Below are 26,170 nucleotides of genomic sequence, written 5' to 3'. Positions count from 1 at the left end.
TTCCAAGATCCCTTTAAAAAAGTAAAGCCAAAAAATAAAGGACCAGAAAATATAAAATAAAAAGTAAGCAATATAAGGATCATTTTGGAACATGTAACATCCAACAAGAAAAAACAAAGAAAAAGAAGAAAAGTATCAACGAAATAATAGAAGAAAACAGATTTTACTCCGCTTCTAATGAACATGGGTCCTTAGATGGATGTAACACAGAATGATAAACGAAATTAGTCCCAACCTAAATACACTACTCTAAAATGTTCCTTAAGGCTTAAAAAGAAGACCTATAGACTTCCAGGGAAAAAGAAACAAAACAAACAAGTGACCACCTGCAAAGAAATGATCAAATTGCTAGTTTGCTAGCAATGTTTACTAGTTGCTAGAAAATAGTAATGTCCCCAGAGTTATAAAGACATTCAAGCAAACCCCTGACAAGATCTAAATATAAAACAAAGACTTTTAGTATCTAATTCATGGGCCTCAAAAATCGTATCATTCTTTTTGGAAGTCATTTAAGACTATGCTCCAATAAATTGAAAGAGTAAACCCCGCCCCCCCACCCCCACACACAAGGCAATGACGGGGGATCTAATAAACACTGAATTCAACCCAGAAAAAAAAGATGAAAAAAACCCAGGAGGAAAACAGTACAGTTGACATAAACAACACTGGTCCAGCTTAGAGAAGAACAAGGAGGTATTCACTGGAGGCAGGTTCATGAGAACAAGAGGGCTCCAGAGATGTGACTCCATCCTTGAAAAGCCTCAGGCATTTAACCATGAGATGACAGCAGCCAATGCATAAGGGAAGTGAGGGAGAAGGAAGAAAAGTAGCTGTACAAGAAAGGAAATGTATTAACAGGATATCATTTGACTGTGGAATAAAAAAGTCATCACAGGAAAAAGTCATAATACATACTGTTCACCCATTTTCAACTTTTAGAATCAAACTAAAAGTTTATATTAATTACACGTGACTACAGTTGGCAAAGGAAAGGAGGATGAAAAAGGAAACAGGGTCGGGCGCAGTGGCTCACACCTGTAATCTCAGCACTTTGGGAGGCCGAGGTGGTCGGATCATGAGGTCAGGAGATCCAGACCATCCCAACTAACGTGGTGAAACCTCATCTCTACAAAAAATACAAAAAATTTAGCCGGCCGTGGTGGCGGGCACCTGTAGTCGCAGCTACTCGGGAAGCTGAGGCAGGAGAATGGCGTCAACCCGGGAGGCAGAGCTTACAGTGAGCCAAGATCGCGCCAGTGCACTCCAGCCTGGGTAAAAGAGTGAGACTCTGTTTCAAAAAAAAAAAAAAAAAAAAAGGAAGAGGAAACAAACATGGAAAAGGGATGGATTAACATTCTCATTTTACAGAATGGGGAGCCAAGAGCTAGTATGCACAATTGACAGAGCAAGAAATACAGAATTAACTATAAGATACTTTTTGAAATTTACAAAGGTAACAAGGAAACAAAGTAAGAATAGGCACAAGACTGCAGGGGAGGGGAGATATGAGGCAAATTTTATTAAGGCCGGAAATCAATCAATAATTTATAAAGTTGAGGAATCAAAAAACATTGGCAAGAGATTTTATTCAGAGTTAGCAACATGACCAGTAACAGTTAAATGGATCCTTCTCAGGAAGGGGTAGGCATGGGCAAGGTAGGACATGTACTTTTCATCACAGCCCCCACTATACTATACTACTTAATCTTTATGCACATACCTTTGGAAGGGTGGTTTCCTTCAGTGTGTTTCTAAAGTGGAGAAAAGTAGCAGTACAGAATCAGACACACAATTATTGGGTTCATTTCATTATGTTATTGTATCCCTCTAACTGACTTATACCATTAATACTAGAAAACCTGAACCAAGACCTCTCTACAGATCCACACAACAGGAGAACCTTGTTTTCATACCTCACATTCTGGAATTCTGAATCACTTACCTAGTCTTTCTCTCTTCCCCATGACCACTGGTTTCTTTCCAACCCTACCTGCTTTCATTCACTACTATACAGAATTGTGTGGCAAGATAAATGGGCACATTATGGGGAAACAAGCAGAGCTTCTTGTACTAATGATCCTAATTAGTCTCCATGTTCTCCCATTTTGTAGCTCCTAGGAGGTAAAGATGGCAAGTTACAGAGTGATATTCCTTAACCATGTTTGCTTAACCCATTCAATTTTTCTTATTTGAGAACTTTAATAAGCACTGAGGGTACAAATCATAGTCTTTATCCTCAAGGATCTCAAAAGTTTAGCAACAGAATTATAAAAGCAATATTAACAGTTGGGTCTTCAGTTACTCCAAACAGATAAGAATTTTCCAGGTAAGAATATTACTTGAAAAAAATACTTTTCAATTATTCTCACAAACATCAGTTCATTTGAAATTCGAGCATGTCCTACACTATTCTTATATGCTCATGCCATTCTTTGATTTCCCTCCTTGCTTATTACACAGTCATACTGAATTCTGTACCTACTTCCTTTTCCTTCAGTTGGGACCATCTTTGGCTGAATTACACAACTATGTTTGGCAGCCTATGCTATACTTCCATCCTAGAGTGTGGAAGGCTTTCAAACAGTCTCAGGTAATAAGAACACGTTTATCTGCTCTCTTCACTCCCAAAGCCTGGAAAACCATATGACACACAGTAGACACTCAATGAATGAACGAGTTTTCTTAAAACCTAAGAAACATGTTTTATGTCCAGTAATACCTTTTTTTTCAGTAAGGGTCTCACTCTGTCACCCAGGGTAGAGTGCAGAGGCATAATCATGGCTCACTGAAGCCTCAACTTTCTGGACTCAAGGGACCCTCCTGCCTCAGCCTCCAGAGTAGCTGGGACTACAAGCACCTGCCACTATGGCTGGCTTTTTTTTTTTTTTTTGTGGTAAAGCCAAGGTCTTGCTATGTTTCCTTGGCTGGTCTTGAACTTTCGGACTCAAGCCTCCCAAAATGCTGAGATTACATACATGAGCCACCACGTCCGCTCCAGTCATATCTTCTTAGGTAAGATTAGTTCACTTTTCAGAAAACCAATAAAAAGTACACAACAGTGGAAAAATGTTCGAATCCTGTCACTATCAGGAAATTGGACTCGATTTTCTCTAGGATCCATTATGGCCCTTAAAAATCCCATAAATTACATTTCTAGCCCATTCATTTTATCTTCAATGATTATTTTTTAGGTTATTACAATCACAACAATATTTCCTCTTATTGCTTATTCTTCTTTGTGGGATTTGTACTGTCAGCAAAGTAGAAACAAAAAATAGTAAAATAAACATGCCATGGGCCCCCAGTCTGTGATAAAGTCTGAGAGTAACGCTCCTGGGCAAGTTTTCACTACTGTCATTACCACTGTGTATTATGAAAACGTCTGACACACATATTCTGACAACCTCTACTTTTATGAAGAATGAGACAGTATCAAAACTGGTATATGTTATAAATTATTAATATTTTTAAGATTATATATCTTTTCAGAGAATCTGTTCATCAATTATTTTCAATGAGGAACAAGGCAAAGAAAAGTAATGATATTACTCTAATCTCTACAGAAGGGACATATTCAATTTTCCAACCTAGGAATGGAAGACTAGAGTACACATAAAATAGAAAGCAACTAGAGAACTGTGATATCCTGTGAGGTTTCTAGAAATACATTTATATCTTGCAAAGTTTAAAGAATAAGGATCATGATATTTTCTATGAACTATATTTAGAAATGACAATAAATTATCCTACAATAGTATATGTTTAATTATATAATATTCTGTGAAATATTCTCCTAATAAACCAAGAAAAAAATTTAAGGGAAAACTGTTCCTTCCTACCATATACCACAGTAAAAAAGACAAACCCAAGAGCACAATTTTAATTCATCAGAAACACCTCTCTTACCATTTCTTTCAGTACATTCTTTTACTTTCAGCAAACAGGGTAATTTAAACCTTTTTAAGTATTTTGATATGCCTTCAAAATGTTGCTACTCTGAATTGCCTTACTACTATGAATAAAAAGTCAGTAGATGATTTTTACTTTTAATGGCCTAAGTCTCGAAGAGATTTAACCGTGATTATTTTTCAATAACAAAGTTAAAATCTAAATACCACTGTAATGGGATCAAAGAATATTGATGTAAGCATTTTTGAACTGAAAAGAGGATGAGCTTTAGATTAGGACCAACGCTGTCCTTTATTTTCTGTGAACATAAAAACAAAACAAAAACACAAACATTGAGCATCATTAGGAACCTTTGATTTCTTCATTTACACTGTTATGGGGGATAAATAAAAGTCAATAAATAAAAGCGGCAGTACATGATATATTTATCCTACTAATGATAAAAAAAATAAACCTTCTGTAAGTAGCAGGTTACTAGGAATAAATGAAAATATATTAAATGATCTGTAATAACTAAAACAATCTACCTGTGCTATAGTTTTCTCATCTGTGAAACGTCATTTGCATTCTTAACCTGATCAGTAAAGTGTGAGGATCACCTGCAACTTAATTATTTTATTTTATTTTAATTTAGTTTAGTTTGGTTTATTTTATTTTATTTATCTGGAGACACAGTCTCACTCTGTCTCCCAGGCTGGAGTTCAGTGGTGCAATCACAGTTCACCACTACCTCTGCCTCCTGGGTGTGAAAGTGATTCTCGTGCCTCAGTCTCCCAGTAGCTGGGATTACAGGTATGCACCACCACGCCTGGCCAATTTCTGTATTTTTAGTAGAGATGGGGTTTCACCATATTGGCCAGGCTAGTCTTGAACTCCTGGCCTCAAATGATCCGCCTGCCTCAGCCTCCCAAAGTGCTGAGATTACAGGCATGTGCCACCGCACCCGACAAAGCCTTGCATGTTTAAGAATAGACTTTTCAACCATAATTAGACTTCATGGTCTTATATATTGCTCGATCTCTTGACCAGTGATAAACTGCTAAGAAGGAAAAACACCATAACTCAAGACCTGGAACTCCAGTTCCTTTCCAAATATTTCACATAACAGTTTCACAGCCCTGTCTCCAAAGGCAGTGGCAGAACAAAAAGGCAGTGTATTTCCTCATGGTTACACCACAGATCTCAAGATGTTATGACTGCTTTAAAACGACATCCTCTCTATATACAGTAATTAACATGTTTCTTTTCTACCATCTGCCTAAGAATACTGCTACCCAGCCTGTCAAACACTTAAACCAATATTTCTCAATTCTGGCTCTATATCACAAGCATCCACGAAGATTTAAAAACAAAAAATTACAGATGTCATACCCCTTGCCAGACTCACTGAATCAGAATCTCTAGAGAAGAAATCCAAGCATGTTTGGGCATTGTTTGTACATTTTATTTTTTTCAGCTCCACAAATTAATGTATAGCCATAGTTGAGAAACACTGGGAAACCTTGTGGGCATAAGTATAATTAAGCGTTACCTTCCCTAAATAATTTTTTTATATACATATAATCGATTAAATAACTTGTTAGATTTCCTTTTTTTCTAATTGAATAATCATGAATTCCCTATCTCCTTCCATGTCTTATTTTCCAAATGTTTGATAATTTCCCACTCTCAGCTAAATTAGCTTCTGACTGACTTAATGGAAATATGCTCAAAATAAGTTTAATAAGTCTTTACCAAAGATTAATATAACAAAGAGCACTTCATTTTGCATATTATGGGCTATGAATGTGCTTGCAATACAAAGCCTTTGCCAACTGATTAATTACAGTTTTAGAGTACCCCTATTCTATAGTTGCACCGACTTGATAAACGTCAGTTTTAAAATCTCTTTTTGAAGACCACGTATGTTTTCACCAATAAAAATTAACATCAACTTGTTTTCCACTGTAATGTGTAAGGAGCATGGAAATCATCATTTTATCTTAACAAGAAGTAAAAAGCTGAACAAACTGGAAAATGAACAACTCTTCTTAAAGATCTGTAAGAGAAGTGAGATCACAAGACAAGCCACTACCCCCAAACTGGAAAGACAGACAAGTGGATACAGAGAATCACAACTTGCTAAAAGCAGAAACCCATAAGCACAAACCTCTGTGAAAACCAGTGTCCGGGTAAGGAAGCAAGCACTGTAACGGAGGAATGGCTGGAGGCTAAACATAAACAAGTCAGAAAGTCAAAAACTCCAGGGAAACCCAGTCATAGAGATGTCCCCACATCTTTGTAAATTTCACCTCTAAAGCTTGAGCAGGTTCTCGCAATGAATACTGGAGAAAATTCCCTCACGCTACCAGCAGAGGGAAGAGAAAAGGCAATCATTTTTAAATATGCAAGAGCATATTCTGTTCTTAACAACAAGGTCTGCCTTCAGAAATAAGTTTTACCAGAGACTAACCTGCTGGGGTTTTATCAGAGACCAACTAACCTGAGAGAAGAAAAATCACTCATTCCAGTGGGCCCAAGCCTTCCAAGTAGAAGAAGAGAAGTACGCAACTCCAGCCCACTTTAGCCCTCCTATTCCACCTAAAAGGGAGCAGGAGGAAGTGTGGGAAGAAGAGATTAAGACGCACTCCTAAAGTGCACAGTGCAAGAGCACAGACTCACTAAAAAACTGACAGCTAATGACAGGACTATAGCACACTTCCCTTCCCCCCACACCATTACCAAAGGCCTATTTACAGCAGTTCCTTTTACTTAGTACATCATGTCCAGATATCAGGAAAAAATTAAAAGGCAAAAAATACAGTTGGAAGAGATAGAGCAAGCATCAGAATCAGACTTAGAAATGGCAGTAATGTGGCGTTATCAGACTGGGAATTTAAAACAACCATGATCTATATGCTAAGGGCGCTAATGGATAAAGGAGACAATACCAAACAACAGATGGGCAATATAAGCAGAAAGACAGAAATTCTAAGAACCGGTCAAAAAGAAATGCTAGAGTCCAAAAACACTAACAGAAGTAAAGAATGCCTTTGACAGACTCAACAGTAGTCTGGACACAGCTAAGGACAGTGTCTCTTAATCTGAGGATACCTCAACAGAAATGTCCAAAATTGAAAAGCAAAGAGAAAAAAGACTGGAAAAAACAAAACAGAGTATCTGAGAACAGTGAGACAACGACAAAAGGTGTACATGTAACAGGAAAACCAGGAGAAGGGGGAACAGAAAGAAACATTTAAAGCAATAATGACTGCGAATTTCCCCTAAATCAATGTCAGATACCAACCACAAATTCAAGAAGCTAAGAAAATACCAAGCAGAATAAATGCTAAAAAAAAAAAAAAAAAAAAGCTACACCTAGACATATTACATTCAAATTGCAGAAATGCAAAGATTTAAAAAAGATTCTTGAAAGAAGCCATTGGAAAAACACCTTACCAACAGAGGTGCAGAGATAAAAATTATTTCTGACCTCTCACAAGAAACCACGCAGGCAAGAAGAGAGGGAAATAAAACATTTGAAGTGCAGAAAGTTAAAAAAAAAAAAAAAAAAAACAACCTGGAATTCTGTGCACTGCAAAATTAGCCTTCAAAACTGAAGGAGTAATAAAAACTTGCTCAAACAAAAACTGACTAAATTTACTGCCAGTTGACCTGCACTGCAAAAAATGTCAGAGTTGTTTTTTTCTTAAAGAAAATGACAGAGATCAGAAACTCAGCTCTACATAAAGGAAGACAGCATCAGAGAAATAAATAGAGGCAAAAATAAAAACTTTTCTATTTCTTAATTGATCTAGTAGTAATAGTTTGTTCGAAATAACGACAGCAACAATGTATTCAGTTTATGTATGTTTATATACATAAACACTTACATATGCTTATATACAGGCAAAATGAATGACAGCAATGACATAAGTGATGACAGTAAAGAATTACAGGCCGGGTGCGGTGGCTCAGGCTTGTAATCCCGGCACTTTGGGAGCCTGAGTGGGCAGATCACGAGGTCAGGAGATCGAGACCATCCTGGCTAACACGGTGAAACCCCATCTCTACTAAAAATACAAAAAATTAGCCGGTCGTGGTGGCAGGGGCCTATAGTCCCAGCTATACTCAGGAGGCCGAGGCAGGAGAATGGCATGAACCCGGGAGGCGGAGCTTGCAGTGAGCCGAGATCGTGCCACCGCACTCCAGCCTGGGCGACAGAGCGAGACTCCGTCTCAAAAAAAAAAAAAAAGAATTACAATTTCTTCTTGTTATTATAAGGTACTCATATTACCTGTGAAGCAGTATAGTGTTTTTTCAAAGTAGACCCAGATTAATTCTAAATGTATACTGTATATTCTAGAGCAACTATTTAAAAAAATAAAAAAAGTATAACTGATACGCTAAGAAACTGATATGCTAAGAAAGAAGAGAAAATGTGGAACCATATAAAATGCTCAATTAAAACCACAAGAGGCATAAAAAGAATGGGAAACAAAAATAGAAACAAAAACAAGGGCAACAAATAGAGAACAGTAACAAATATGGTAGGTATTATTCAAAATATATCAACATTCACTTTAAACTTCAATGGCCTAAATACACCAATTAAAAGACAGATCATCAAAGTAAGTCTAAAACTAAGACCCAGCTATATACACTGTCTGTAAGAAATTCACTTTAAATATAAAGACACATATAGGATAAAAGTAAATAGATGAAGAAAGATATGCCATGCTATCACTAACAAAAGAAAGCAAAGTAGCTATATTAATTTCAGACACAGACTTCAGACCAAGGAAAGTTATCAGAGATAAAGAGGGGCATTACAAAATGAAAAAAGAGTCAATTCTCCACGAAGGCACAACAATCCTTAAAGTGTTTGAGCCTAAGAACAGAGTGTCAAAATATATGAGACAAAAACTCATAAAACTGCAAGGAGAAATATATGAATCCACTATTACCGTTGTAAACCTTAATATCCCTCTATCAGAAATGGACAGATCCAGCAGGCAGAAAAAAAGTGCCAACAGAGCTGAACTCAACACCACCCTCTACCAACTAGATATAATGGACATCTACAGTCTACGTTATCCAGTAACAGCAAAATACACATTCTTCTCAAACTCGCATGGAACATTAACCAAGATAGACTATATTCTGTGCCATAAAATATACCTCAAAAAATTTAAAAGAATACAAATTATACAATGGCAGCTCTTGGAACACAATGGAAGTAAACTAAAAATTGATAACAAAAAGAGCTGGAAAATCCCAAAATATGTGGAGATTAAACAAAACAATTCTAGTAACACTTGGGTCAAAAAAGATATTACGAGAAAAATTTTTAAATGTTTTGAACTAAATAAAAATGAAAACAACTTATCAAAATTTATGGGAAACACAGAAAATAGTACTTAAAGGGAATTTATACCATTCAATTCATATATATTAAAGAAGAAACAGCTAAAATCAATCATTTCCACTTTAAGAAACTACAAAAAGAGGAGGAAACTGAATCCAAAGTAAACAGAAGAAAATAAATAATGACAGTTAAGAAAGACATCAGTGAAACTGAATACAGGAGATCAAAGGAGAAAAATCAACAAAACTAAAAGCTGCTTCCTTCAAAAAAAAATCAATAAGCTTCTAGCCAGGCTAAGGAAAAAGGAGAGGGGACACAAATTACTAACATCAGAAATGAAAGACGGACATCACTTTAATTTCCATGGACATTAAAAGGATAATAAAGGAATACTAAAAACAAATCTATGCCCACAATTTTGATGGCACAGATGAAATGGACCAACTCCTTGAAAGATACAACCTACCAAAAGTCACACAAGAAGAAACAGACAATCTGAATAGGCCTGTATACATTAAAGAAACTGAATCAATTAATAGATTCCCAAAACAGAAAGTACCAGGACCAGATGGGTTAACTGGTGAATTATGCCAAATTTCTAGTCTCTTTCAGAAGACAAAAGCAGAGGAAATATATTCTAACTCATTTTATTAGCCCAGCATTACACTAATACAAATACCAAAGGCACTACGAGAAAAGAAAACTAAGATCAATCCCTCTCATGAAGATGGATGCAAAAATTCTCAATAAAATTTTACCAAACTGAATTCAATAATGTATAAAAAGAATCACACAGTATGACCAAATGGGATTTATACCAGGTATGCAAGTCTAGTTCAACATTTGAAAACCAATTAATGTAATCCATTACATTAACAGGCTAAAAAAGAAAAATCACATGATTATATCAACTGATGCAGAAAATCCAACACTCATTCCAGATAAACACTGTCAGTAAACTAGGAATACAGGGGAAGTTCCTCAACTTGATAGAGAACATCTACATAAAACCTACAGATAACACACTTAATAGCAAGACACTCAAAGTTTCTCCACTGCAATCAGAAACAAGGCAAGGATATCCCTCTTATCACACCTTTCAACACTGCAATGGGAGCACCAGCTAATGCAATGAGCAAAGGAAATAAAATGTATACAGATAGATTAGGAAGAAAGAAAGAAAACTGTCTTTGTTCACTGATAACATGATCAACTACGCAGCTATCAGAAAGAATCAACAGAAAAACTCCTGCAACCAATATGTGACTATAGCAAAGCGGCCAGGATATGCAACCTTAACATGTAAAACTCATTCACACCCAGGCGCAGTGGCTCATGTCTGTAAACCCCAGTACTTTGGAAGGTAAGATCACTGGAGTCCAGGAGTTCAAGACAAGCCTGGCTGACATGCCAAAACCCTGTCTCTACAACAAATTTAAAAATTAGTTGGGTGTGGTGGTGTGCGCCTGTGGTCCCAATTACTCAGGAGGCTAAGGTAGAAAGATTACTTGAACCCAGGAGGTCGAGGATGCAGTGAGCTGTGTTTGTGCCACTGCACTCCAGCCTGGGAAACAGGGCAAGATCCTGTCTCTAAAAAAGAAAAAAAAAAAAAAGGTCAGTGCCTTCCTTATATACCACAAAAGAACTAGTGGAATTTGAAATAATTAATCTGAAATTATTTGAAATTTATATTAGCACCCCAAAAAATGAAATACTTAAATATAAATCTAACAAATACGTACAAGATCTACATGAGGAACAGCACAAAACTCTGGACATGAGAATATTCTGTATGATATTATAATGATGAAAGACATGTAATTATATTTGTCTAAACTCATAAATTGTACAAAGAATGAACCCTATCATAAAGACTTTGGATGAAAGTGATGTGTCACTGTAGATTCAGTGTACCACTCTGCTGATAATGGAGAAGGTTACAAATGTTTTGGTACAGGCAGTATATAGAATATCTCTGCACCTTCCATTTATTGTTGCTATGAACCTGAAACTGCGCTAAAAAATGAAGTCTACTTAGAAAATATATTAAAAATGAAGATAGCCACATCATGAAGATAATAAGAGTAGGCAAAATTAATTTTTACTGCTTACTCAATGCTAATATTCTGCTAATCTCATTTAAGTAAAACTACAAAATGAACTATTTCTGCAGTAAAAATTTAACAAAATGCTAAGAATAACCATGAAAAAATGTGTACATCAACATTTAAAACTTTAAGTCAAGATAATTGTAACATTTTACAAATGTCCAACAGGATCTGAAAACTTAGGTCGGTCAACTTTCTTTTAATGCGAATAAAACAAGCACTACAACAGAAAATTGCAGCATTCAGACTAATATGTAATTATAGTATTCACTGGGTTGGAATAGGCCTCTAGTTACCTCCTTCCACTATTATTTTGAGTAAGAAATTTATTATTATTTGTAAACAAATTAGAGTGGTTGAAAACAATCATTCTTAATATTCACTGTTTTGGAGTTAGGACTATTTTTGAAGAGGCAAAAATGAATTATATTTATTATCACAGGCAATTATTTAGAATGGTTTTTGATATATAAATATACTTTTAAAGGAATCACTTGCTCAAACTACTATTTACTATGTAGTCATAAACAAGAGTGGTCTGGGTTAAATGAACAAGAATGAATGTAAATTCTCACATGCAAGTAAAAACAGCTTTTTATCCCAGCATCCATTCCCAGATGCCTAATGGCTAAGTTCTTTTCTCCACTATGTTCAGTGAATTTTAAAAGAAAAATACAACACATTATGAAAAATACAGTACAAAGACTGCACAGATGGAAAAAATCTGTTTCAACTCTTCTCCTTTTCAAAAGACAAAAAGAGACAAACACACAAAAGGAAAAACATTTAGCAGAAAGTACTGCAATAGCTGATGCCACCAGATTTATAGTCACCTCTGACAGAGTGCTGCTGCGAAAAAGCAGAGGTACTGCTATCACAAGAAAAGACTATGTACTTTCAAGAAAGAGCAGGATTAAGCACTCTTCAACAGACAACTTCACCAGGAAAAGCTTCAAAAGTTCCAGACTGCACTTATTTGGGAAAAAAAAAAAACAAACAAGACCAAACACTATTATTAAAACACCTCCAACTGTTTAAAACTTGAAGTTTAACAATAACTACCATGTAAGTTCTAGGACTCATCATATCTTTTACAAATAACAAGCTGTATAAAGCAAACCTTATTTTTCAAATGAAGATTAATATAAAACAAAAATTAACAGCTACTTTTTATTTAAAAACCTTGCTAGGTGAATGTTCATGTTAAAATCATAGCTCCAATAAATATAAAGAAATACGCTCAGCATGTTATTTCATTTGTCATATATATATTTACATATACTTCCAAAAGAATACTAGTTGGAGAAATGAAATCAAGTAAAAATTAGCCTCATTTACTAAATAAAATTATATCTTTATTTACTGCTACTGGAAAAATGCAAAAAGTGGTCAGTGGGCAACTATTAAATATTTTCAAAAAGTAAATATAATTTCAGTTTCCAATTAAATTACCATGTATGTTCTTTCCAACAAGAAGCAAGTAATATATCTGATTCTAAAGAAAGTGGCCAAAAATCTGAATTTTCTTCTAGGAGCCTTGTGAATTTTTTGTCTGTTTGTTTTGTTTTTTGTTTTTGAAACAGAGTCTCACTCTATCACCCAGGCTGGAGTGCAGTGGCACGATCTCAGCTCACTGCAACCTCCGCCTCCCAGGTTCAAGTGATTCTCCTGCCACAGCCTCCCGAGTAGCTGGGATTACAGGCACCTGCGACCACGCTTGGCTAATTTTTGTATTTTTAGTAGAGACGGTGTTTCACCATGTTGGTCAGGCTGGTCTCAAACTCCTGACCTCAGGTGATCTGCCTGCCTCAGCCTCCCAAAGCTGGGATTACAGGCGTGAGCAACCATGCCCAGCCATGAATTTTTTAAAAATACATTATTCATTTTTCAGGTAGTTTTTTTCCCAGTTATGTTTGACAAACATCTGTAACATCAAAGAAGCCACAATATTTTAATAAAACGTTTACATTCACTTTTATCTTTAAAGGCATCTATCTAAATGTACTACACATATGTATATGATATTAAGAAAGATATTAAGAAAAAGCTACAAGGCAAGTATATTTTTAATTAAAATTCGGAAGTCAAGCTAAGCACTTCAATAATTGAGCTAATCATTAAACTACCCTCAAAGGATGCCTAATTAAGCTACTTTTTTTTTTTTTTTTTGAGACAGAGTCTCGCTCTGTCGCCCAGGCTGGAGTGCAGTGGCTGGATCTCGGCTCACTGCAAGCTCCGCCTCCCGGGTTCATGCCATTCTCCTGCCTCAGCCTCCCAAGTAGCTGAGACTCCAGGCACCTGCCACCACTCCCGGCCAATTTTGTGTGTGTGTGTGTTTTTTTTTTTTTTTTTAGTAGAGACGGGGTTTCACCGTGCTAGCCAAAATCCTCTGGATCTCCTGACGTCGTGATCCGCCTGCCTCAGCCTCCCAAAGTGCTGGGATTACAGGCGTGATCCACCGCAGCCAGCCTAATTAAGCTACCTTTATTATTATACTAATCATAATTCAATAGAGATAACACCCCTCTCACAAGATTAAAAAAGAAACTATAAAAAAAATCTACCTTGATATATAGAGTTACTGTGTATTATTAAAAATTACTGATTTTTGGCTAGGCGCAGTGGCTCACGCCTATAATACAAGTACTCTAGGAGGCTGAGGTGGGTGGATGGCTTGAGCTCACGAGTTCAAGACCAGCCTGGGCAAAATGACAAAACCCCGTCTCTACAAAAAAATACAAAAACTAGCCAGGCGTGGTGGCGGGTGCCTGGAGTCCCAGCTACTTGGGGGACTGAGGTGGGAGGATCCCTTGAGCCTGGGAGGCAGAGGCTGTAGTGAGCCCAGATAGCACCACTATACTCTACCTGGGCAACAGAGCCAGATCTTGTCTCAAAAAAAAAAAAAAAATTACTGATTCTTTTTAAGACTCTTTTATTTGTGACGAAATTTCCACTAGCAGCAAGTGCTATTAATGAAATTTAAACATAAAAATGTATTTCTTACTGAACATTCTTCTCTGCATATCCTTTAAAAACAAGCCAGGCTGATAAACTAAGGCAGAGATTGGCCAACTTTGGCCTGTGGGCCAAATCCAGCCAACTGCTTGATTTTATAAATAAAGTTTTATTGACGAACCCTTATTCTTTAGATATTGTTTTTGGTTGCATTTGTGCTACATATAAGCAGCGCTTAGTAGCTGTCACAGAGACCACAAAGCCTACCATAATTTGCTATCCAGCCTTATATAGGAAATGCTCGCTGACTCCTAAAGACTTAAGATCTTCTTTAAATGTCTGCGCACACACACATACTCATCCACCCTATGATCCTTACTGAAGGACACAAAGTTGATCATTTAGGAATCCGTATGTTCCCTCATCTTGATTTTATAATTTATACACTCCTACTATCTAATTTCTGGACTCTTGATAAAGGAGACGATACTGGCTGATTTTGCTGATTTGCATTACTTTGGACTGCACTGTATCTTGTCATATCCTGTAACATTCTTCATAGGTTATTTTAAAAGAAAATGCCACTCCATATTACAGCTATAATTTCCAAAAGGTCTATTTTTAGACATTTAATGTCACATATTACTTATAAAGAAATGGCAACATAGAAATCAAAATCTTAAAGGCTCATCTAAGAAAAATATGGCTAAATAGGTTAGAAGTGCTAATGGAATCAAACCAAAACATATGTCACAAAGACAAAGATACTGGGTTTTAAACATAAGAATTATTTAAACACAGAAAAGTTTATTCTAGACTTCTAGACTTAAGGATCACTAAACACATGGCCATTGCAGAACACTGACTGTAGGCAGCCAACTGTGTCAACAATTCTTACCCCTACCGCCTTCACCTCAGCTTACCTTCCACTCATGGCCAAAAGAAAAAAGATAAGTTACATGGTAAACAGAGCTGGTGTACAAAATGTATTTAAAAGTAAATATGAGGAAAATAAGAGATTAAACCAATCAACTAGAATTGCTAAATCTGAAAGTAGATGATGGCATTATACTTAAATTATTTAAAAATAATATAGATACATAGAAGATCATGAAAAAGTCCTTATTTTTATGGCTGCTAATAAAGATCAGAAATGTGTTCAAATTAAAGTACAAAATAATTGTATAGAAACCTGAATGTCTCTACAGGAAGTCTGAGTAATTAAATCGGAAAGTACCATAACTTCTCCTTAGAATGTGTGCTGCATATGACTAAGGGAAGAGAAATGTATCAAGTACCTTTTGGCAGTTTTGTATGATTATAGTTTTATGAACTCTTAGTTTATTTCATAAAGATCAAGTCAGTAATCACTTTGTTTTGCTTCCCAAGAACTTTTGTAGAATGACAATATGTTTAAAATCGATCTTAATTCAAATCCAAATCTAAAAGGTATTAATAGTGAAATGCCCTTTTCTCTGTATCAATCTGTTATACTCTTAAACAGATAAACATCTGTTTAGGTCAAACCAAAAAACTATTTCCTTAATCTGCCATCCCAAAATACCAAGTGTACCTTCTGATGATGCTAATATAGCAAATCAGCTCAAGAAACTCTCATTTAAACATCAAAAACAAATACACATTCTGATTATTACTAATTATTACTGCCATATTACTGATATCCTAATTATTAATTTTCTTCTTGTAGCTGGGCACACTAGCTCATAATCTTTAATCCCAGCTTGAGCCCAGGAGACCAGCCTCAGCAACATACTAAGACTCCATCTTTGCAGAAAAGAAAAAAGAAAAAGAAAAAGAAAAAAAAAAATACACACACACACACACACAAAAAATTATGTGAGCCAGGTAAGGAGGCTCACATCTGTGGTCCCAACTATTTGGCAAGCTGAGGCAGGAAGATCATTGAGCCTGGGAGGTCTAGGCTGCAGCGACCTGTGATTGTGCCACTGTATTCCAGAGCGAAACCCTATCTCAAAAAAAAAAAAGAAAAAAATTCTTCTTGTAAATAATTGCCTCTTCCAGGGCGTAAAAGTAAAGCCAAATTGATCCAACACTTAAGCTTACCTTTTATTTAGTGATACTCAAGCCTATAGTCCAGTTACTTACATGTAAATGCCCAGCAAGTATTACTCTAAGTTATTATAGTATACAATTACCAAATTTAGTACTCAAATTACATACTAGCAATTCAAGGGAGATAGTCTCTACAATAAATCTCTAAAGATTAATCAGATCATATGATCAGGAATTCAATATTCTTGATTTATTTTAATTTTACATCCTGACATTTAACAACCAAGAAAGACGGTAAATTTTGTTAATAGTATTTAAAAAAAAAAAGTCCTGGTTTCCTATTTCATAATGAAATCTTATCTGTTATACACAGAAAATGCTACAACCCACCATCTTAGTATTCAATGTGAGCTACTGTTTCAAGAAAGACATTTGTATTAGTTCATTCACATGCTCCTTCCTGGTCCCTCCTGTAAACAAAGGTTTACACTTGTGCTTCTACTGACTTGGATTATGAATGTAGTCAATGGACACAAAGCTGAGGGAGCCACAATGGTATGGAGTCTAATACTTCATTCTCTTTAACAGGAACTCAGAACAATCAACCAGAAGATCCCTCTACAGGAACACAGTCCAAAGAATTCCTAAATCCCCCACAGAAAAAGAAATTCTAAGATCCAAAAGTTGGAAGGATTCTTGGAAACAACACATCCCAATTTCCTCATTTTACAAGAAAGGAAACTGAAGCACAGAGATTTTAGTCCACTTATACAAAGTAAGTCTGAAGATTATTAGAACAAGAATCTCCTAATAATAAGGTAATGGTAATTCTTCCAAAGTGCCTTTACTTTTTCTTTAGGATGGCAAAATTAAATTGTAATTTCAAATGAATCATACTGAAAACCAAACAGAAAACAAAGAGAATATCCAACAGAGAAAAAAACTCATCTTACTTAAAGCAGAAAGGCTTACAAAACACGGACTTGATTCTCCAATAGTTAACATATTCTTTTCAATTCCATGGCTTTTATCACATTTGTTTCCCTCCACAAGAAATCCATTGCAAAATAAACTGTTTCCAAGCAGATTCCATTTCTGGTTGTTCTGAAATAAATGTGCCTATTCCTCCTGCTGCAGTAGTCTATGCTAAGAATCACAACTTACAGCTGATACAGCACTCATTCTTCCTTTTATGCAATGTCCTCTTGAATGAGGAGCTAAGAGTTGAGATATGAGCTGAGTATTTCAAGCTCCTTGTTTCTCCTGCACAACTACAATTCCAAATGACCAAAACTCTTCCATGAACAAAAAGGATGGAGGGGGAGGAAAGCGGCTATGAACAAAAATGATGGGGAGGGAGAAGAGTGGACAAAAATCTGGCGTGGTGGCTCATGCCTGTAATCCCAGCACTTTGGCAAGTTGAGCCCAGGAGTTCAAGACCAGCCTGGACAATACAGTGAAACTCTTTCTCCGCCAAAAATAAAACAAAATAGTGCTGGCACACACCTCTGGTCCCAAATACTTGGTAGGCCAAGGTGGGAGGACTGCTTAAGCCCAGAAGGTGGAGGTTGAAGTGAGCTATAATCCTGCTACTGCATGCCAAGGTAACAGAGAGAGACCCCGACTCAAAAAAAAACAACAAATAAACAAACAAACAAGAAAAAACACTGGCTAAATTCTAAACTAATTATTTTACTTTTAGCCTATTTCAAACGAAAATCATTTCCAATTTTTTTCATAGTATAATTATGTTTTATAGAATAAAATTAAGTAGCAAGTCAAAATATTCTAATGCTATCTTATAAGTACAGTACAGAAAGTCATTAATCAATTTAGCATTTACTATATGTGAGAAACTTTCACACACATTAATCTAAGTAGCAATTTTGAAGACTTGTGGTTGAGAAGAACATAACCTTTTTTTTTTGAGATGGAGTCTTGCTGTGTCGCCCAGGCTACAGTGCAGTGGTATAATCTTGGCTCACTGTAACCTCCGCCTCCCGGATTCAAGCGATTCTCCTGCCTCAGCCTCCTGAGCAGCTGGGATTATAGGCGCACACCACCATGCCAGGGTAATTTTTGTGTCTTTAGTAGAGATGGGGTTTCACCATGTTGGTCAGGCTGTTCTCAAACTCCTGACCTTGTGACCCACCTGCCTTGGCCTCCCAAAGTGCTGGGATTACAGGCGTGAGCCACCATGCCCGGCCGACCACAACCATTTTAGAAACAAACTCAAAGAAAAGAACAGTGCTTTTCAATATCTTTTCCTCAAAGTTTGTATTAGCTACAAAAATAAATGAAATGGAGGCCTTCCTACACAGTTGCCACTCAGTATTCACTGAGAGAAATGACGGACCTGAAAATTACAGTCACAGAAAAACTCTCATATGAATAATAATCATGTATTATAATAAAATGTAATAATCATGTATCCACCAAAATATCCCTTCATGATCGGAAAAGCTACACACACACATTTTAGTAGATTTAACCGTGACAATAACCTCACAAGCCAGGTAGCATTATTATTCTTATTCAACTGGTGAAGAACTTGGGCTAAATGCCTGGAAGTGTTTTGGAGGGTCTGGGTTGCCACATTGACAGGGGAGGCAACATGGGCATTTAGTAGGTGGGAGACGAGGATATTAAATATCCTGCAATGCACTGGACAACCCCACAGAATTATCCTGCCCAAAAAGCTACCACTTTGAGAAACACTGACAGAAAATAAATGGACAATGCCAAACAGCTACTAATGACTTTAAACATGAATTCAATAACAAAATCCTGGAAATCACCAAGGACCAGCCAAAAAAACCAAAACCAAACAGTAAAAGTATATCAAATTCTCACATTAAAATAAGAAGTCTAGGCTCCTCTCTCAAAATGATAACACAATAAAAGTTAAAGATAACATAATTTCAACTCAACATTTCTCTGCCACTTCTTTGCCAAGTTTTTCACTTCGCTTGTAATTGCCTCATTACTTCACTTGCAAAACCTTATCATCTTTAGTTACTCCCTAAGATTTTATACAAACAAGTCAAGCCCTTCTCCAATTCCCATTCTGCCACCCCTGTTTTGGATCCACTTTACTACCTATATGGATTAATAGTTTTCTGTGAGGTTCACTTGGTCCATTCTTTTCATCTATGATACCACTACACCACTAATCATGCTAAAAAATCACACTTTCTTCCTGTCAGCATCTCCTATTACGTAACTATAATTCCTAACTGAACATCATGCAGATACCTCAGGTTAATATTCAAGACCCTCAACAGCCTCCTTATTTCTCCTGCTAACTCATTTATTCCAACCAGCCTCTTTTAGTATTCCTCCAAACTAGCATAATTCCCTTTTCCATGCTTTTGCCCATACTGTTTTCCTTGCCTAGAATAATTTTCCCACTCCTTCCTCTCTGTCATTCTGAATCCTTATTTACCCATGTATAGAAATGTTCATCAAATGCAACAAATTTACATGTAACCTGACTTTGTGTAATGTCAGTAGAGCCCCAAATAATTCTCTAATTTCGACTGCTTATTTAGTTCCAGTCCTTCGGTTAGAACTGGAAACTTTTTGAAGAGAAGGACCACATTTCCATTTCTTTTGTATTACTCCTCTAGAAGAATACATACCTACTTGAAATCATAAAATTTTTCCTTGAAGAAATCATTTAATACTGCACCTTCATTTTTATAGTAAGGGAAAAAAACTAATTCAAGGACATGTAATTATTTAGTGGAAAGAGAGGAACCAGAATTCAGGCCACAATTTATAATCTAATAATGTCTGACACTCAAGTGCTTGTTAAATCAACTCTAAGTTAAAAAATCATTTTGTAAGCCTGTCTCCAGCAACATTACTCTGCATTATAAAAGACAATCCATGCCTCGTCAAAATAGAGACTGTTTATATCACTGTATTTTCCACCAGTCAAGGAGACAATGAATGAGGTTCTTCCATAATATTTGACAATTCATTTTTAAACCTCAAATTTTTACACAAGTTCAGTAAACCTGAAATTCCATTTTTCTGCTCAGTCCTTGAAATAGTCACATATAAAATGACCTCATTGTGTTTAGAAAAAAATTTATTTTAAAAATAATATCAGGGTAACCCATGATTACATTACAGTATGAAGCAATTTGAAATTTTAGTAGTAAATCAGAAGTCTAGATAAAGACAATAGCATTATTAAAAATACCTTCATTCTTCAATCTCATATTCTCTCCAGAAGCCAAGAAGGTTTAGCATTCAGCATATTTATATCATCTGTCATTTGCTATACATTAATGTAGCAAATACATTTAATTTATTTTGCCTCATTATTTGTTATATCTTATTAAAGGATTCAGATTTTTCATTAATCCTTGTCTACAAACATTAGCTATCAGTTATATCTTTCTTGTCTGGTGTTTTGGTTTTAACCCAGAGTAAATAAATCAATTTAGTAAAGTCTTCTGACATTTAGGATGACATTCATCAGTTAAACTACACATACATTTGGAATTGTAATAGCCTAATCTTACTTCTAAAAACATCGCCTACTTTTCAACCTGCAAGGAAAATACTTTATCTAGAAGTCCATTTTCTGCTCTAAAATGTGATAACTTTTTAGCATAATTGTGTTACAGACTACAAGAGTCTAATATAAGAAGAGAATAAAGGATCAAAAGAAACCAATGACAACAGGAAAATCTACGAAAGCTCCAAGTTAATATATACACACTTGTAGTAAATCTGCACGTTAAACCAATGTGGAGATTTGGAATTCAGGTGTCTAGTTTCAAAAATAACAAAGAAAAAGATACTAACATATATCTTAAAGCACATATATGGAAAATGAGATAAAATAAAAAGGGCTTAGTCACTTTCTATAAATCAGAACCATAATAAATAAAGCTCATAGCTCATCTGCTACTTAAACTCAACAGAAGGAATGACTAGGTGGTATTACTGGCAAGCAAGCCAATTTATCACTCTGGAATGTTCATAGAAATCTCATAAAAAGGCAAAGTAGAAAGTAATTTGGTAAATAGTATTCCAGACTTCCTTCTTACTAAGGAGGTTCTAAAAAACTTTTAGAGTATAATTGCAAACTATAATTACAGGTTCACTTTTATTCACATATTTAACTATAAAAAGAATACCAAAAGTCATATACAAGCGATAATTTTGGCCACCTGATCCTTGATTTTAAATGGCAATTAGCACTAGGCCTAACAATTTACACCTTTTGTGCCATATCAATTACTCAAAAGCATTAGGGTAAAAGTGTTGTCTAAGAAGCTGGTTTTATAAAATCAGCTCTGCTGGTGGTACTCACTTATAATTACACTAAATTATAAAAGGGCTAGTTTGGCTGTTACAAGGAAAAAAGGTTATTTACCAAAAGAATGTCGAGACCACACTGGGAAAACAGTAAAACCTAAACTCATTTTAAAGAAAAGCAAAATAATGGAAAAATAGCTTATTTAATTCAACTTCACTTTCCTTCTTCTAGTCCAGTTATGCAATTCTTTTGCTGTGAAAAAAAAGAAACTGCTTTCAGTTCCAAAGAATGTATCTAGATCCAACGCTATACTAGTCTTGTCTACTATAGAGTTTTGCTGAACACTCAGGACCCACACTGACAAAATAACTTCATTCCCGTCTTCACACAACAACCCTAAACTGGATGGTCTTGATCATTGAGTTCAGGAATAAATATATCTAAACAATTGAAGTCAAAAAATATTCTGGTCATAACCATCTAGATATTTGGGCAAGAGCACTTGAGACATACTGTCTCAGAAATTAACAGATTCGGATCTAGCCTGGTCAGATTTTATCGCTTATATAGGTATGACTGCATAGTATTTACTATGTATAGTAGACTTCACTTAGTAACACAGTTCAATAGTCCATCCTAAAACTTCTATTAGCATTTTGAAGACAGCACATTAAATCACAAATAAAACTTGAGGCATTATCTTTATATATATAGATATAGATAGATATCTATATCTATATATATAGATATCTATATCTATATATATAGATATAGATATATATCACATAGTACTTCTTTGAAATAATGACTTTAAAATATAAGTAAAATGCCTGGCACATGTTTAACTCAAATGCAGATTCCCTCGCTCCTTCTCATGAACCAGAAAAATCTAAAATGCAAAGGGGTAAAGCTCCTCCCTTATCCCATATTTCTTTTCTTTCTTTTCTTCCTTTTTTTTTTGGACAATAATAATGTCTATTGAGATAATCTAGTGATTTGGTTTTTCTATTTATCACCAACACATTACTCATTAATATGTAGGAAGTAGATATCCTACAGATGGATGAATCCAAATCTTATTAAGTTTAAAAATAAGAATATATTTTGGTTAAGTATGTTTCAAAGTCACAGTAAAAGAAAACACATTTCAATATAAAAATAGAAAGTGAGTAGTCTGTACTGTTCTCACTAAAAAATTATCTTGAAAAAAATCTTTTGAAGTATTTGAAAAAAATGCTTGATAAAACTAATATAGTTCATACATAACCAGGAAAATTCTTTCTATACTAGTAGTTTAATGTATAGTAACCTAACAGTTTTTATAAATACATAACAAATGTAGACTATGAGAGAAAAAATATATCGAGAGAATAAATTTAACCCTATGCATTTTTCAAGAAAATGCTCTAAAAAATGGTAGAAGTATTAACCATTTATAACTTTATAGAAAATTAATTTGCTGCATTTATCTTCTGCTAATTATTTTTCTACACGGACATGTCAAAAACAACCAAATTCAGATTCAAATCCAATCTCTAATTTATTAGAATAGGTCATACGTTCAATATCTACCATGCATAATATTTTTAAAATTGTCTTTAAATCTCATCCTTAACATACCCCATTCATCAGACCAATAGTATAAGCAGATATATTTTTCCTTACAAACTTCTATCTCCTTACAAATAAAATAGTTATTATAACAAAACTTTAGACCTCTCTTTGGATATATGTTTAGCTACTATAAACGAAGAGTTGAGAAACATCACAGCAGTATATAAGCTGAATTATAATCAAGGGAAAAGCCAACACATGATTTCTCATAGTATATATCTGATCACACCAACAGGAAAATAAAAATTTTCTTTGGAACTAATCCTCAGAAGGACTGGGGAGAAGTTAAAAAAGTAGAAGTTAAAAAATAAAATTAAAAAAAGGATACAGCCTTAAAGCACCAGTCTGAGTTCCCACTGCCAGGATCTTCTGTACAGGATCAAAGGCCAGGGCTGAGGGTTGATAGGGAAATCCATGGCGAACAGTCTAGGGATGGGCAAGTGACATCACAGCAACCAAGGCAGCAAGCGAAATTTAAAAATAGAAAAGTCAACAGAGGCGTTAGAATTTAGAACCACTACCACTGATGCAAAACACATACACATGCACTTACTGCTTTTAAAAAAAATAAGTGAAACCGACACTCACAAAGTCACTCACATAGAACCTGAAACAAAAACCTAGTCCAGCGATATACTTTAATTTCGCTTTTCCATACTGGTATTCCATAGAAGAAAATATTTTATTAATATTCCATACTATTACATCCGACACCAAATGACTAAAGTTTGCAATAGTACAAAATTCTGTAAACCCATTAAATGTAATTCATACTTTATTTTGGCAGTATTCATTTCATCATTATTTTATTTGGATGCTAACGCAAGTACTTCTAAGGAAAAGCTGTCATATAATTACTTTAGTCAAGCATTCAGTAGAGTAATAATCAAACCTCTATCTCAACATTTTACACTTGTAACAGAACGAAGATGAGTACAACATATATTTTTGCAATTTACTATTAAGGCCATAATCATTTTGGGGCATTAGACATACATACATACACACACACACACACACACACACACACACACTTTTAAGAAACTCTGACATACAAATACATAGCTATTTAAGAGAAAGGCAGGTATTAATACCGAGACAAATTTGTGTTTCTTATTAAGCAGCTGGTGAATTAATTCGCTGCATCATTCTTTCTGAATTAAAGAACGCTATGGCAATCATCGTGCCATTAACAGGCAAAAATCTCAGTACTAACTTTTTAACAAACAATGATAAAAAGAACCCTACGATTTCATATCGTAAGCCACTCACCACATTTTAAGGGAAAAGTGATGAGCAAAGGTGTGGTAGAACAGGTTTGGCTTTTTGATAAACAACATTCATTAGACACCGTTTCCAGAGGAAACTTCGAAGTTGGTGAATCATATTAAAACGCTTGAATATAAAAGCTTCCAGGTTATTACTGGCAGTGTCAGAATACAAATTAAGGGTCGGATAATAGTTTGAAGCAACCTTGAACTGACTGCTGCATGTGCAAAGGGAAGAGAGAAAAATCAACGAGAAGGAGTAAAGGTATCAATCTCCAAAATAACCCACCGAAGAAAGGTTTGCCAGGGGAGGAGCGAGCCTTTTATTAGAGTTATTATTATTACTGGCGTTCTCTTCCCTTGCATTCCCATGTAAAGCCCGAGTAGCCCCCTTAAAACAACCCCAATTTTTCAATGACGGCGTCGCGGGGCTGCGCGCTCCGTTCACCTTGCAGAGCTGAAAGTGCTCGGACTGGAGCGTTTCCTGGATCTCCGGCTCCCGGTTCCCAGGCGGATGCTGCTGCTGCTGCTGCTGCTGCGACGCCGAGGACGAGCTGGCGGTCAGGCCGTCCAGCACCTTCCTGATGTTGAATTTCCTCATGGTCTCGGAGGGGCTCCCCCGCAGCCCGGGAGGGGAGGCACGGGGGTCCCCAGACGGGGGAGACTACCCGGGGCCGAGGGCAGTTTCGACCGCGGAAACGGAGGAGTGGGAGTGCGAGGGCAAGGAGGCAGCTGGGGGGAAGCAAAAGATAATCCGAACAGGAAATACTGCGACAAAAGAGGCGGCCGCAAGAACCCCGGGCGGCGACCCCTCTTCCTCCGAGGCCGCCGCTGCTTGGCGCGGCTGCTGCGGCGCCGCTTCAGCCGCCGCCGCCGCCTCCTCGCTCCGCGGCCAGGCAGCAGCAGCAGTGGCGGCGGCGCCCGAGTCCGCTCAGCCCAGCCTCACCTGGCCGCCGGCGGACTCTGCGCCGCGCCGCCGCCCCGGCTCGCCCCCGCCGCCGCCACCGTCGCCGCCGCGTCCATGGCCCGCGGCCGCGCCGCTGCTCGCCCGCCCCGGCCCCGCAGTCCCTCGGGCGTCCTCCGGCTCCTTCTCCTCCTCCCGGGGGTCGCCGGCGCTCTGTCCGCGGCCGCCGCTCGGCCTCCCAGCCGCTGCCCGCCTGGCCTCGCACACTAGGCGCCTGGGGTGGGTCCCCGCGCCGCCTGCCTCGCTCCGCCTCGCTCCTCCGCCGCTGGACCGGCCCGCCCTCGCCGCTCCCGAGCCCGGCTGCGTTCCTCAGGCGCCGCCGCGGCAGTCGGCTCTCCCCGCCCAGCTGCTCCCCCTCGCCTGACAGGGCGCCTCGACACACGACACCAGCGCCCGCCCGGAGCAGCAGCTGCAGCCGCGGTTACAGCGCGGGCCACGGCGGTGGCGGCAGCAGGGCCTCCCCAGAGCCGGGCTGCAGGACCTGCGCATGCGCGCCACAGCCCAGTTCCCCCACCCTGGCCCCGCAGGCCCCCAGCCCCCAGCGGGAGCGAAGCTGGGGCTTAAATTATCTGCGAAAATCCCAGACGCTGGCTAAATTTCTCCCACTCTAGTCGAGTTGCCAGAGTATGCAGCTGCTTCTCTTGCAGCTGGCATAGTAAAAATGTTGACGACTAACAAGCAGCATGAAACCTT

At 37.1% G+C, this 26,170-nt stretch overlaps 1 protein-coding gene across 5 annotated transcripts in view; it reads right to left on the bottom strand.

Annotated features, from left to right (window-relative positions):
* Window positions 1-25,958, bottom strand: part of STXBP5 (syntaxin binding protein 5) — a 197,290-nt gene extending 171,332 nt beyond the window's left edge. For 3 of the 5 annotated variants that reach the window (XR_005241596.2, XM_038002282.2, XM_038002283.2), the window contains exons 1-2: window positions 24,962-25,957; window positions 23,574-23,671 (exon numbers count right to left, since the gene is read on the bottom strand). Coding sequence is in view for 4 of the 5 variants with exons in the window: in XM_038002282.2 (XP_037858210.1) it covers window positions 23,574-23,671; window positions 24,962-25,114 (251 nt within the window). In the remaining variant the exon portion in view is untranslated. Of the gene's footprint in view, window positions 1-23,573; window positions 23,672-24,961 lie in introns of all 5 variants that reach the window. The other 2 variants (XM_038002284.2, XM_038002285.2) reach the window with 2 other exon arrangements.
* Between the last annotated feature and the right edge of the window lie 212 nt (window positions 25,959-26,170).

Source organism: Chlorocebus sabaeus, chromosome 13 (assembly GCF_047675955.1).
Source record: "Chlorocebus sabaeus isolate Y175 chromosome 13, mChlSab1.0.hap1, whole genome shotgun sequence".
In the NCBI taxonomy this organism is placed as follows: Eukaryota; Metazoa; Chordata; class Mammalia; order Primates; family Cercopithecidae; genus Chlorocebus; species Chlorocebus sabaeus.
Note: the sequence above shows the minus strand (reverse complement) of the source record. Positions and strands in the feature narration are given on the sequence as shown.